This window comes from Mirounga angustirostris, unplaced genomic scaffold, assembly GCF_029215605.1.
Source record: "Mirounga angustirostris isolate CCGP_5_RB_7025 unplaced genomic scaffold, mMirAng1.0.hap1 SCAF_1, whole genome shotgun sequence".
Taxonomy (NCBI): Eukaryota; Metazoa; Chordata; class Mammalia; order Carnivora; family Phocidae; genus Mirounga; species Mirounga angustirostris.
The window spans coordinates 199,896,490-199,911,793 of NW_026991709.1; the positions used below are offsets into that span (position 1 = coordinate 199,896,490).

The 15,304-nt window shown below is 37.1% G+C and overlaps 1 protein-coding gene across 8 annotated transcripts in view; it reads left to right on the top strand.

Moving 5' to 3' along the window:
- The window catches only part of SETD2 (SET domain containing 2, histone lysine methyltransferase), a 125,957-nt gene that overhangs the window by 40,234 nt on the left and 70,419 nt on the right, over positions 1–15,304 (top strand). For all 8 annotated transcript variants that reach the window (XR_010413369.1, XR_010413370.1, XR_010413371.1 and 5 more), the window contains 6 exons: positions 3,554–3,685; positions 5,044–5,172; positions 6,397–6,520; positions 7,463–7,540; positions 9,652–9,749; positions 12,317–12,443. Coding sequence is in view for 5 of the 8 variants with exons in the window: in XM_064596875.1 (XP_064452945.1) it covers positions 3,554–3,685; positions 5,044–5,172; positions 6,397–6,520; positions 7,463–7,540; positions 9,652–9,749; positions 12,317–12,443 (688 nt within the window). In the remaining 3 variants the exon portion in view is untranslated. The remainder of the gene's footprint in view (positions 1–3,553; positions 3,686–5,043; positions 5,173–6,396; positions 6,521–7,462; positions 7,541–9,651; positions 9,750–12,316; positions 12,444–15,304) is intronic.

The window sequence follows — 15,304 nt, forward strand, 5'->3', positions numbered from 1 at the left end:
TCAACAGTCTTCTTGTTTTCCCAATATAAATATGTGTTGAATGTGCCTTTTTAAAAAAATCTGTAGTCTTCCAGCCTTTCACCTTCTCCTTTTGGAAGTTTCTCCTCTATTTAAGAATCTAGCTAGCCATCATCCCTTTAAGTGTTAAACATTTTTTTTTTTTTATAATGAAATTTTTTTCACTGTGGTTAAGGTAAAGTTAAAATTAGATCTCATGAGAAGTTTTTCATATTTATTTATTTTTTTAAAGATTTTTTTTTTAATTTATTCATTTGAGACACAGAGATACAGAGAGAGAGCGAGAGGGAGAGAGGAAGAGAGCATGAGGAGGGAGAGAGGCAGAGGGAGAAGGAGAAGCAGGCTCCCCGCTGAGCAGGAAGCCCGATGCGGGGCTCGATCCCAGGACGCTGGGATCATGACCTGAGCCGAAGGCAGATGGCTTAACCATCTGAGCCACCCAGGCGCCCCAAGTTTTTCATATTTAAACAAAAAAACTGTTTTGGGGTGCCAGGGTTCAGTTGGTTGAGCATCCAACTCTTGGTTTTGACTCAGGTCATGATCTCAGGGTTGCGAGATCGAGCCCCATGTCAGGCTCCATGATGGGCATGGAGTCTGTTTGAGATTCTCGAGTCTCTCCCTCTGCCCTTCCCTCTGCACACGTGTTCTCGCTCGCTCTCTCTGAATAAATAAATCTTTAAAAAATAAAATAAAAATCTTTTTATGATATAGAGAGCCTCTTAGAGTTATATTTATTTACATCTAGTAAATTAGGTTTAAATTTAAAATATTGAATATTTTAAGTAGTAGTTTTTAGGAATTGGGTGAGTACATTGATGAAATCTCCAGGGTCTTTGTAAAAGACTAGAAGTAAAACTAATCAACCCAGTCCTCTGGGATTTACTCCGCAGTGAGATCCAGGTACATATAAGACCATACATAGAGATCTGGTTGGTGGGAACATTGGAGAGCCTTTTGGAGTGGGAAGCATTTATATATATTCAACATTTTTTTTTTTTTTTTAAGATTTTATTTATTTTTTGACAGAGAGCGTGAGAGGGAACACAAGCAGGGGGAGTGGAAGAGGGAGAGGCAGGCTTCCTGAGGAGCAGGGAACCCAATGCGGGGCTCAATCCCAGGACCCTGGGATCGTGACCTGAGCTGAAGGCAGACGCTTAATGACTGAGCCACCCAGGCGCCCCCTATATTCAACTTTTTTTTTTTTTTTTAAAGATTTTATTTATTTATTTGACAGAGAGAGAGCGAGAGCAGGAACACAAGCAGGGGGAGCGGGAGAGGGAGAAGCAGGCTTCCTGCCGAGCAGGGAGCCCGATGCGGGGCTCGATCCCAGGACCCTGGGATCATGACCTGAGCTGAAGGCAGACGCTTAATGACTGAGCCACCCAGGCACCCCCAACATTTTTAAAGTGCCTATTGTTATATGCTGGGCCTTTAGGGGCCACCAAGAACACAGATTATTATAAATGGTATTGAGTATAGTGAAAAAATTTTATGTTTAATGAAAATAGGGTTACCTGAATCTTTGCCCATTAGTCCTTACAGAGCAATACAAAATCAGGCTACTGCTGATTTTTCAAAATTACAGTTCTTAAAGTACTTGTGAATAGATATTTGGCTTATCTTTAGTTCTGTTTCTTCAGGCTAAGAATATTCATACACTCATTAATGAATGATACCTTGAATTGATCCAGATGAGTCATTCTTGATACTCAAACTTAGTTGAAGCTATCAGGACACTCTTCAGGTACTTTATAAATTGGGACTGTAATAGAACATATGTTGACGATGAAAGCAGATTAGTTAGGAGATTAAGACAGCCACATAGAGCAGCTGTGCTCTTCACTGTCTGATAGTTGGAGAGTCAGACTGTCCTAATCTTTTTTTTTTTTTTTTCTATTAACATAGAGTGTATTATTTGTTTCAGGGGTACAGGTCTGTGATTCATCAGTCTTACACAATTCACAGTGCTCATCATAGCACATACCCTCCCCAATGTCTATCACCCAGCCACCCCATCCTCCCACTCCCCACCACTCCAGCAACCCTCAGTTTGTTTCCTGAGATTAAGAGTCTTTTATGGTTTGTCTCCCTCTCTGGTTTCATCTTGTTTCATTTTTCCCTCCCTTCCCCTATGATCCTATCTTGTTTCTCAAATTCCTCATATCAGTGAGATCATATGATACTTGTCGTTCTCTGATTGACTTATTTCAGACTGCCCTAATCTCAAGAAGGAGATCTTCAACCATCTTTGATTTTTTTTTCTTTTTGACAAGGGTCAGAAAGAGTTCAACATAAAGGCCAGGAAATAATCACATTTTCACTTTTTCTTTGCAAACTCTGTCATAGGTATTTATGAACCCAATTTTGAACCATTTCCCTTTTTATCCCCAAATCAGTTAGTCTGTGTTGAGAAAGTTTAGGCCTCTGATTATTCTGTAATACAGTTCTGTAAATTATGCTTCATTCTTTTTTTAATCATTCAATTTTCTTTTAAACAGATTTTTAGAATTGTGGTGTTACTGAAAGATTCTCTGAAAGATTGAGTTAAACTCTTAATTAAAAAGTCTTATTTTTTAGGGGTGCCTGGGTGGCTCAGTTTGTTAATCGTCTGACTCTTGGTATCGGCTCACGTCATGATCTCAGGGTTGTGAGATCGAGCCCTGCGTCGAGCTCTGAGCTGGGCATGGAGCCTGCTTAAGATTCTCTCCCTCTCCCTTTGCTTCTCCCCCATTGCTTGTGTGTACATGTGCTTGCTCGCTCGCTCGCTCTCTAAAAGAAAAAAAAACCCTCTTTTGGGCGCCTGGGTGGCTCAGTTGGTTAAGCGACTGCCTTCGGCTCAGGTCATGATCCTGGAGTCCCGGGATCGAGTCCCATATCGGGCTCCTTGCTCAGCAGGGAGTCTGCTTCTCCCTCTGATCCTCCCCCCTCTCATGTGCTCTCTCTCTCTCATTCTCTCTCTCAAATAAATAAATAAAATCTTTAAAAAAAAAAAAAACCCTCTTTTTATTTTTTTAGCAATTTCTTTTCTTTCTCAGTCTCTATTTATATTTTATAAATTAAATAAATACATCTTTTCTTCCTTAGCCATTATTTGCTCATCCAGGAGGACTGATTCTTAAACTTCACTTTAATCAGCTATGTCACTTTTTGATTCTCACAAGTTTTCCTAATTTTCTTCTGAGACAAATATGACAGTTAACACTTGAAACTGCTCAGAATTTGAGGCTTAGCTGAAATGGACTACGAAATGAGGGCTGAGTCCAAAATGATAGACTTGAACTTACCCTATCCTCCCACTTGCTGGGGCTAAAGATCGCCTCTAATTCTCTTTGCAACGTAAGTCTTAGTGTTTTCAGTCTCACAGATGCCGGTGAGGAGATGTTGAATGTTTTGAATGTTTGACTTTTTTGAGTGTTTGACTTAACCAGAATCATTAAATGTGAAACTAAGGAGGTTTTGCACATATTTGATTGTGTATGTTGTATCATTGCCGGGAGATTTCTTAAACCAATTCTTATGAAATTTTACTTAATAGAAAGAAGAATAAATCCCATCGAGATATTAAGCGAATGCAGTGTGAGTGTACACCTCTTTCTAAAGATGAAAGAGCTCAAGGTGAAATAGCATGTGGGGAAGATTGTCTTAATCGTCTCCTCATGATTGAATGGTAAGTAAATTAAAATGCCCTGATTTTGCTCAGTCATTCTATTAAATGTCTCAAAATCGTAGAAAGAATTAGTAATGAGTCAGATTTAACCTTTCTTCTTCTATTGTCGAGTATTTATAAGCAGTGAAATCTCCAACGTATAATAGTGTTTATAAGGAGATAAATTTCCCTTGTGTTGTACATTATAGTATACATTGTCAGTGCTCTGTAAAGTAGCCCTAATAGTAACATAGTGACCTTTTATCTCTTATAATGTTCATGTCCTGAGAGGTAAGTGTTGGTATTTTTTAGCTTTTACTATAAAATGAGATAAAACCCTAGCATTTCAAAAGTGCATAAAGTTAAATGTCTTCCAAACCCCAATCCCTCTATTTCTTGTCCTTCCAGATACTGTTTATGCCTATACCAACATTCATAGATATTTCCACTTTTTATGTATAGAAATGAAATCTTTACCATATGTACTTTTTTGAATTTTACCCCCTCACCCCAGCCCAAACACACATGAACACGCAAATATGTTTTGGAGACCTGTTCAGAGCTACACACACAGACCTACCTAAATCTTCCCTAGGCTGCTTTATAGGTCTATTTATAGTTAACTGATAATTATTCATCTTCTATTGTGAGGCATTTGCTTCTATATTTTTCTTATAAACCATAGCATCTTTTCATTAAAAAATGTGTGATTAATTTTTTTTACCAATTTGATGAAAAATTGTATCATTTTTAACATGGAGAGAATATGAAGGTGATTTATAGCGTAGATACCTTGTTTTTAGTGTTAATAAAGTGTTTTCTTTCAAACTCAGTTTTTGGTTTTGCTCATGTTCTAGTGTTCGGCGCATAAAACCATACCTCAGAAAAATAAAGAGAAAGCACATTGGTATTCCTTTATCTAAACTGAAAGTAGAGATGACAAGATGACAAGAAGAGGAGACACAGAGTTAGCACTATTCTCCAAACTTGACATTGTTGCTGTGGCCTCTCTGTTTTTCTGACTTGACTTTTCAACCTTGCTAAAGAGATAGGAAGTATAAGATACCTTTCCTCATCTGTTTCCCACAGTCAAACTTAGAGTAGTTATCAGGATCAGGTTCAAATTTAAGCTGGCGTTCAGAGCTCTTCATGGATCAACAACCTGCCCTTCCATCTTCCAGCAGCCCATTTTTCTTACCACTCATCTGCTGCTGTTTTGTTCTCCATTCCTCAGGTGGGCCTTGTTTCCTCTTTCTGGACCCAGGCAGGCACCATTGTATCTCTTGTTTGTTGTTGTTGTTATTTTTTTGTTTTTATCCACATCCTATGTGTCATTAGAGATTCTGCTTTGAAGAATTAATTTTCTCTTCTCATTTCAGTTCTTCTCGGTGTCCAAATGGGGATTATTGTTCCAATAGACGGTTTCAGAGAAAACAGCATGCAGATGTGGAAGTCATACTCACAGAAAAGAAGGGCTGGGGCTTGAGAGCTGCCAAAGACCTTCCTTCGTAAGTTATGTTTTAATCCTCTTTCACTTCATTTTTGTGTTGTTGAAGTTGGTTAGCTACTTTGTAGGAAAATAATGTATCTGATACACTGAGTTTAATAATGATTACTGTGGGGGCACTTGGGTGGCTCAGTTGTTAAGCATCTGCCTTTGGCTCAGGTCATGATCCCGGGGTCCTGGGATGGAGGCCCCTGTCAGGCTCCTTGCTCAGTGGGGAGCCTTCTTCTCCCTCTGCCTGCAGTGTCCCCGGCTTGTGCTCGCTCGCGCACTCTCTCTCTCTCTCTCTGACAAGTAAATAAATAAAAATTTTTTTAAAAAGAAAGTGTTTTAAATATTTACAACTGTTTCCTATAGCTTTTCGAAGCTTCTCACAAAGAACCCTATTTTGGTAAAATACACTAGGACTAAATATTTCCAGGTTTCCCACATTTTCCTACTCGTATAACTTCCATATGCTGATGGTAGTGTCAGTTTCATGTTTTAGTTCCAAACTATTTAGATGTTCACTGGTAGAGCATTTCTGTTGAACAGGACATGTTGTCAGATATGCACAGGATGAGGAGGACTTTGGAGCTAATCTGCTAGTTAGCGTTAAATACCATGGCATTCTCTGTATATATTATACCTATTTCTTCTCTACTGATGATACTGAATAAGCAAGGAAAGACCAATCACGGGTGGAGGGTAACTGAAAGATGCCAAGGAGAGAGACTAATCCTAATTATTGGTAAATACTAGAGAAAACTCACAGAGAATGCAGTGAGAGAAAAGGTCTATTTGACCTTTAACAGCAGAGACCTTTGAGTAAAGGCAGTAGAAGGGCTGCTATATTTAAATTGCCATCTTTTCTCTTAGAACATAAAGCCTCTAATATTTCAGTGCCTTCTGATTTCTTCAGTGCTGTTTCTTAGCTGTAAATCACTGTTTTCATGATAATAAACCAGACTTGAGTGTTTGTTTTAATATCTAGTTAGATCAGGGATACATATTTTGGTAATATGTATAAATGTAAAAGTGTCTTACAATCAACATTTTTTAAAAAGTATTAGGAAGGAGAAAACCTCAGATGCTAGGTACTTTACATATATTTTAATGATATCTTGTATAATATCAAATTTATCCACTTTGCAATATTTCATTAAATCCATTATTTTTTTACGTGGATGTATGTTTTCCATATAGCTCCTAGGCAGGAAGTGCTATTGTTTCCCTTTTGTTTTGCCAGGAACACCTTTGTCCTAGAATATTGTGGAGAAGTACTTGATCATAAAGAGTTTAAAGCCCGGGTAAAGGAGTATGCACGAAACAAGAACATCCACTACTATTTCATGGCCCTCAAGAATGATGAGGTGAGCAACATGAATGTGTTTGCTTTGAAACAGATCTGGAAATTATTGAGTTTGAAAGGGTCATTGATATGGACAGATCTTTAAAAGACATTAAGTGACAAAAAAGGGGCAGAATAGTATATATAGTTTTTGTTTACAAAAAGAGTGGGAGAGGGAGATATTTACATATATATGTAAATGTAAACATACATGCTTCGTATTACAACTCTTAAAAATTAACTGATGCCCCCAAAGAGGTTTTTTGATATGGGTTATATTTGTCAATACTTACGTAAAAATTAAAGCTGAGAAATTGAAAAATATTTATTAAACCACTGAAAAGTAATAAGCCCATTATATGTTGACATTAGTGTTTTTATGAAAATAAAGCATCTTCAAATAATTTTTGTTTTAAACATGAGGAGTGCCATTGTTTTACATTTTTATAAATCTCTTTAATGTCTGGTATAATAAAATTTAGCTAGATTCTCATATCTGTCACTATATTCAGTCCTGGAAAATGTAATTCTAGGTCCTACCCCAGGACCTGCTGAATCTAACTCTGGGGGTGGGTCCAGCAGGAACTTTAACAAGCTCTCCAGGGAATACAGATATGCACTCTAGTTTGAGAGCTACTGCACTGTGGTATAACGTGCACTTTACAATGGAGTTTTATACCCATGAAGTGAGATTGGAATATAAGAGGATGTAAGAAGTAGCTAAAAGTAAATGGAAGAGCTATTGATAGATATGGAGATAATTTTGTTTATAAGTAAGATGTTTATAAGTTAGCAGATCTCCCAGAGGAAGCAGTTGGATATTTGTCACTTGGATGTGTCTGTACATGAAAGAGGAGGAGGGGTTGGGAATGCAGGTCATACGTTGCCTAATGCCTTTCCTTTGCAAAATATACGTGCATTTTAAGGTCTCATTTCTAATTCTTAAAATGATCCTTTTCCCTAGATAATAGATGCCACTCAGAAAGGAAACTGCTCTCGTTTCATGAATCACAGCTGTGAGCCAAACTGTGAAACTCAAAAAGTGAGTTGAGGTAGATTTAGAGTTTGGGATATTTGTTCAAGATTGCTGTTCTCTTAATTTTAGATTCTGCATCAAGTCCATCAAGGGTACCTGTGGATTTTATTTTTTTAATCATTTTAATTGTTTTTTCCTACTCTATTGTTAAAAATCTTACTTTGAAATAAGTTTAGATTTATAAAATAGTGCAGAAACAATACAGAGTTCCATATACATCACCTACCTTCCCCAAATGCTCACATTGTACATAACCATTATACAATTACCCAATCCAAGAAATACTGTTAACTGTTAACTAATCTAAAGTCTTTGAATTCAGATTTTGCCGTCTGTCATTTTTCTGGACTAGGATCCAATCCAGGAACTCCCATTGCATTTAACTGTCACCTCTCTTTGCCCATAAATTTTAGCTATTATTTCAAAGGTACCAAAATACAAAACTGAAATTTTATTTTGATGAAGTCCATCGTGTACTGTTACATTCAGATTTTTATCAGCTCTTATCCAGGTGCCAAATATGGTTGTTTTAATAACAGAAGGGGCTGAATAGCCACAGATGAGAGGGGTTACATGTGATGTACATGTGGTTACTCTGCTTCTCAACAAGGCTAGGCTCTGGGTCTTGCTTATCTCTGTGTCCCTGTGCCTGGCACATAGTTGACACTTGATAAATTCATTATTTGAATTTGATAAAACATTTGAGATAATGATTTTAGTACTCTCTGATTTGTGTTTTGAGCTTAGATGAAACTATATATATATATGTTAGAACATTCGTTCTTTTTTAGGCTAAGAAGGCTATGGACCCACTCCCTAGAGAAGTAATAACAATGGTTCCCTCTCATATTAAAATAGTGCTTTAGACTCCTGGTATTTTTTGTCCTTTGATCTGTGTACTAATAGACCTTAAATATGGCTCTTCTAAGAGTAGGAGAACCCAGTCCATAATCATTTAACCTAAATTCTGGTTCTAGTTTTGCCTGCAGCTGGTGGCCATATGTCTAATTGTGAGACTCCCAACTATACTGTGTCCCTCCATCTCTTAAAGGCTGGGTTTTTTCATCAGTAACATGTTAACATGGTCTGGACAGGAGCTCGACAGTTGAGTTACATCTTACATGTTCTGGAGCTACAAGTTCTAACCCCTGTCTATTTACTCCCATTTTAATTCTTGAGTTTCATGCATCTGTTCTCATGCTTTCCTTCCCTTTCACTACACTCATATGACATATGACTTCCGCTTCATGAAATTAAACATTTGGCATCATTGTTTACATGGTTCCATGCTCCATTTTATCTTAGAATACATTTACTTTTAACATAACATAAGGCAATACCAATTTGCTTATAATAGTCAGTGATACCAAGCATTCCCTATTTGTCTGTTTTTAGTACAAGTGAATATTTACGGTGTGGAAATATATTAGACAAGTTAAAGTAGCAGTTACTTTTATTAGAGACAAATTATAGATGATACCCAATCTGGTGGTATTAAATAAGAAGAGTAACACTTAATACACTTAAATATGTTAGTTTATTTAAAGAAAAAAGTTCCCGTCACCCTGTTACCCCCTCCCCCACCCCCCTCCTTCGTCTCATTTCAGTTTGTTTCCCAGGGTCTATAGTTTCTCATGGTTCATCTCCCTCTCTGATTTCTCCATGTGCACTAGGTGTTATATGTAACTAATGAATCATTGAACACTACATCAAAAACTAATGATGTACTGGGGCGCCTGGGTGGCTCAGATGGTTAAGCGTCTGCCTTCGGCTCAGATCATGATCCCAGGGTCCTGGGATCGAGTCCCGCATCGGGCTCCCTGCTCAGCGGGGAGCCTGCTTCTCCCTCTCCTCCTGCTCCCCCTGCTTGTGCTCTCTCGCTGTCTCTCAAATAAATAAATAAAATCTTTAAAAAAAACAACAAACTAATGATGTACTATACAGTGGCTAACTGAACATAATAAAAAAGAAAGAAAGAAAGAAAAAAGTTCCCTATTTGTTATTTGGAAAAGCTTTTATTGTCTAAAGGCACATGCATAATTAAGGCAGAGGATCTTTAAAGAAAAACACAGATTAATTAGTTACTAATTTCTTTTCTTTTAAAAACAATATCTCAGTGGACTGTGAACGGACAACTGAGGGTCGGGTTTTTTACCACCAAACTGGTTCCTTCAGGCTCAGAGTTAACATTTGACTATCAGTTCCAAAGATATGGGTGAGTATTGTTTTTATTCTGTTTTGCTGCTTCTGATGGGGAAATGGACTGTTCAGATACAGAAATATAAAACTTTGATGTGAATTTTAAAAAGTTATATGTACCACCAGGTCTTTACTCTTTCAGAAAGTTTTGTGTGTTTTTCCTACTGTATGACACTTGTAGCCATTAAGGGATTTGTACAGGAACTACATAATCTTCCTCTGAATTTCATGCTGTCTTATATATATAATTATGTTTTGTATGTAATTAAAAAAAACCTTTTTATTATGGAAATGTTTACTGTGTGTGTGTGTGTGTGTGTGTGTGTGTAAAGAGAATAGCGTAGGGGCACCTGGGTGGCTCAGTCGTTAAGCGTCTGCCTGCGGCTCAGGTCATGATCCCAGGGTCCTGGGATTGAGCCCTGCATTGGGCTCCCTGCTCCGCGGGAAGCCTGCTTCTCCCTCCCCCACTTCCCCTGCTTGTGTTCCGCCTCTCGCTGTGTCTCTCTCTGTCAAATAAATAAATAAATAAGTCTTAAAAAAAAAAGAGAGAATAGTATAATAAATCCCTGTGTATCCATCATTTATCAGTTAGTTACCAGCTCATGGCTAATCTTTTCTGATCTGTACCACCTTGTACTGTGAAAGATACTTTTCTTGTTCTCTCTAACCAAACTAATAACTGATGCAGTAGCAATGAATACTCCTAGCATCTATATTGTGGTTTCATAGGACCCCACTAAAAGGAACAGTGTTCCTTGGAGAAGTGTCTGATTTCAAGTTAAGACAAATTGAACAAGGTGATCTTGGATTATTTTGTTGTGTCAGAAAACCAGTTATAAAAGATGAGAGTCATGTCAAAGGGACTTGGAGATAGCTTAAATAGGCTCTCATAATAGTGAGAGAGTTCTTATTAACACTTAAGCATCAATAAGGATAATAACTACAGTGTAAAACCCATGAGATTTAATGATACTTTAAAAATAAAACTGCATTAGCTGTAATAGAAGGGAACTGATTCATGATTTTTTTTTTCATGTTTTAGCTATTTTTTATTATGGAAAATGTCACATAACATAAAATTCACCTTTTTAACCATTTTTAAAGTATGCAGTTTAGTGGCATTTAGTACAGTCACATTTTGTACAACTATCACCACTATTTAGTTCCAGAACACTTTCATCACCCCAAAAGCAGACCCCATATGTATTAAGCTGTCATGCCTCATTTCCCCCTTTTCTTAGCCCTGGCAAACACTAATCTGCTTTCTATATCGATGGATTTTTCTGGATGTTTCACATAAATGGAATCATACAAATGTGGTCCTTTGTGATTTCATTTAGAAAACATTCAGTGTTTTCAAGGTTCATTCATGTTGTAGCATGTACCAGTATCTCATTCCTTTTTTATGGCTAAATAATATTCCGCTGCATGTATATACCATATTTTGTTTATCCATTCATCTGTCAATGGGCATTTGGGTTGTTTCCACTTTTTTGCTGTTGTGGATAATGCTGCAGTGAACATTGGTGAATAAATCAATCCATGATTTTTAAAAAGCAGTTTAAAAAAGGAAAAAAAAAGTCAAGCGTTTATCCTATCTTTCCCAAGTGAATTCTACTTTAGGTTAAACCAAATAGTTGATGAGAGGAAGTTCTTCTTTTGGAGATCATTTCAGCTAATAAATGAAGTAGTAATGGTATCACCATTTTGCAGCACCTCGTGAACTAATGGATCTAGGCAGTCAGTGGTGTAGCAGTCAGGGGATGAGTGCAGACCACGTTGTATGTAGGGCTCCATACTTTTTCCTCTTATGTTTGCACTGTCCTCTTTGAAGGAAGGGGTACTAGAAATCAAGTGCTGTTTGTGATGTCCTGCTCTATTTATGGACTAATTTATTAATATTCATTATTATTTGTATATATTAATAATTTATTTTAATAAATAAACTAAATCTATCAGTTTACTTTGGTACAGTTTTTCATGCTTTTCTCAGGTCACAGAATAAATGAATGACCATGACCATGGTGGTTTGTACCCAGGCTTGTAGACTTAGGTCTCTGTTCTTTCCGCCACTTTTCCTTGACTCCATGGTTATATTTACTTATTAGTATGTTTCTTATTAGTATCTCATCCTTATGTGGTAACTTTTAATAATCATGTGTTTCCTTTTAAGTGTCTTGGACATACTGAATTTTATATCTGTGTATATGTATTTATAACAATACATTTTGCTTATTCTGTGTGCCAGTTAAATATTTACATAAGAGATGTTGAACTAATTAAGCAGTTTTGTTCTCAGCTCAAATATGTATATGATCTTTTATTTTTATACATTAGTAGGTACTCATGGAGAAATTACTCATTAACTTCTTGGCTGATTTTAATAAAGGAAGGTTGGAAAAAATATTTTTTAAGAGCAGTTTTCAGGCATTTCTTTAGTATCAGGTTTTTTGAAGTCTCTTAAAATAATTACTTGTTTTAGGCTGAATTGACTTCTCTTTCGTTATGTGATTGTTATATTGTTGACATATTTGTATGGTTTACTTTCACATAACTGACATCTTTTCTATGCTCTTTAAATAGAAAAGAAGCTCAGAAATGTTTCTGTGGGTCAGCTAATTGCCGAGGTTACCTGGGAGGAGAGAACAGAGTCAGTATCAGAGCAGCAGGAGGAAAAATGAAGAAGGAGCGATCCCGTAAGAAGGATTCAGTAAGTGTTTTATCCTTTCTTTCAGCTTTTATTACTATATATGTTTTTAGAAGGGAGGTAGCTTTTCTGATTGAGATTTGAAAAGTCAAACTACAACCAGAGAAAGTCAGGATCAGATGAGGTAATCAGGAAAAGAAGTATGGTTGCTATTTTTATTTCAGGTTCATAGAGATTAGAATTAGGTACTAAGAACTATTGATGAAGTCATCTTGTAAACACATGGGCTAATAGTTTTTTTGGAGCCTGTAAAACTCCTAATCCTAAGTACAAATAAAATGTTTATCTACTAGCTTACTTAGCACAGTAATTGATAACCTTTTTTCTACCCCAGCTCACCTCAGTTACTACTGGGGGAAAGAGCTATCTTGTTAATAAAGGGACTCTTAGCTGGGACAAGGACTTTGTGTTGTTTTTTAAAATCCCCCCTCCCTGTTTCTGAGGATTCCTTCACCAGAACAGTATTTCTCAGCCTCAGAACCACGTGGCAGGGCCCATAGTTAATGCACATTTCCAGGTCCATCCCCAGACCTATGAATCTTAGTGGAGGGCTAGGAGCAGGGACTAGGGGACTGAGGGGATTAGTCAGCAAATTCCTCTATGATTCTTTAGCAGTTAGCTCATGCCTGGGCTTTTTAGGAACCAATACAGTAAGAATTATAAATGGCTGCATAAATTAAGTATAAATTACTGTTTAGATGAGATAGAAGATGTATTGGGGCAAGGGGATAAAAATGTAATGGTTAAAAGGTGATGTCAGTAAGCCCAAATTAATTGGAGAGAATTAATTATGGAACATCTGAATTCTGTAAGACGATAGAGATAGCAAAAAGCATTGGAAAGGGCAATTGAAAAATAAAAAAGGCCATTTAAAAAGTGCCAAAAAGGAAAATTTCAACAAATACGCATGTTTTCAGACCACCCAAGATGAACACATTTTCTTTAGAGTATTGTATGTGCTTCAGCTGTCTTCTTGGAAAGCATATATACCGTAATGGTCTGCCAGGCACTCTGCTAAGCATTTGACACATTAACTCATGTAATTCTCAGAATAAGCCCTGAAATTGGGTACAAGGATTTTTCCTTTTTTACGGATGAGAACACTGAGGCATCACCCAGTAGGTAATGGAAATGAACTAGTTCTTGTCTTTGCTCTTTTCTTTTTTTTAAAGATTTTATTTATTTTTTTGACAGAGAGACAGACAGCTAGAGAGGGAACACAAGCAGGGGGAGTGGGAGAGGGAGAAGCAGGCTTCCCGCCGAGCAGGGAGCCCGATGTGTGGGGCTCCGTCCCAGGACCCTGGGATCATGACCTGAGCCGAAGGCAGACGCTTAATGACTGAACCACCCAGGTGGCCCTTGTCTTTGCTCTTAACCATTATGTTGCACTGCAAGTTGTAGAGATCATTCCATTCTCTCCCAACTCAAGACAGTTGTGGTCCTAACAGCCAATGTTTCTGTGCGCCAGAAAATAAATTTTAAAATTTATTAAGTTGTTTTGTACAGAGTTTTAGAAATGGTGTAATATGTTTATTTCTGCAGTTCTTTTACTCTTAAAATTTGATCCACATGGATAAATATGTAAACATATTTTTAACTGCTATAAAGTTTTTCATATAAGCTTATTTATATATAGTCCTGCTAATGAACACTAGTGTTTTTAAGCTTTTGCTATTAATGTCACAGTTAGTATCTGTACATGTCTCTTCTGCACATGTTTCTTTCAAGGTGTATCCATGGAAGTGGAGTCACTGGGTCATAGCCTGTTAGCCTTCTTGACTTGACTGTTGCAGGAAATTTTTCTTTAAGCTCCATTAAGATTGCTTTTATTTTTAACTCTCACTTTCCTGTAATGGATAGTTTATCAGAACAGCCACAAAATAGTCATTAAACGTGTTGACCTAGGCTAAAATCTCCATGAAAACTTACCTTTGGCTATCTCCTGTGCTCAAAACTTACAGAATAAGCATTTTTTTAAAAAAACTTTATTATTGGTGGGGAGTATCCTTGTAATTTGGGTTTCTTAGGCAGTGTTATACCTCCATCATACCATTATCAGAAGGCTTTCTATCTGGTAAGATTCAAGAACAATCCCAAGGCACCAAAGTATAAGCATTCCTTTTCTTTGTTTGCTTGTGTTTATTCTGATAATGGTGTGTCGGTGTCAGTATAGGCTTTGGCATTATAGACTGAATTAGGTGTAACATGAATCCAGTCGTCATGGGTTGCTCTAGGTATGAACTTGAAGTTATTCTGGAATTAGAATGCTTTGGATAAAACTTTGCCCAGATAGAGGAATGACCCAGCATGATTCTAGGTTTCTAGGAGGGTTATTTGCCCTGACTGTAATGAAGAGTTGAATTCTAGTTTAGTTTTACTTGGATTGTCTCCTACTGAAATTCCCTTCTGCATGCCTAGATTCTGAATTCTAGCCAACTATAGTTGAGAGTCTTGGGAATTCTTCTGGGTAGAGGATGCCATGGAGAGGACAAGACAGCACAGTTTAAAATGTAGTTTTGCATATTTGAACTATTAAGAATGTGTTACTAGTGCTGTAGCTTGCACCCCCATGTCAGCCCGTGGTTGGTAAAGTTTTCTCTTTCTTGCTCTTACGATTGCATCTATATGCAGTCATCTCCCTAACAAAGCTGTAAGCTCCTCCAAAGGTGCTTGTCTTTTTTGGGGATGTCACAAACCAGGTAATTTTTTTACCTGATGTAATTACTAGGTAATTAATTACTAATTTACTAGGTAATTAATTACTAAATACTTAGCTGATGGAGGTATATTAAGTCCCTATTACCTGATGATATTTGTAGTTTGTAAAGTACAAACAGGAAATAGTCTGAAACTTCTCTTAGTTT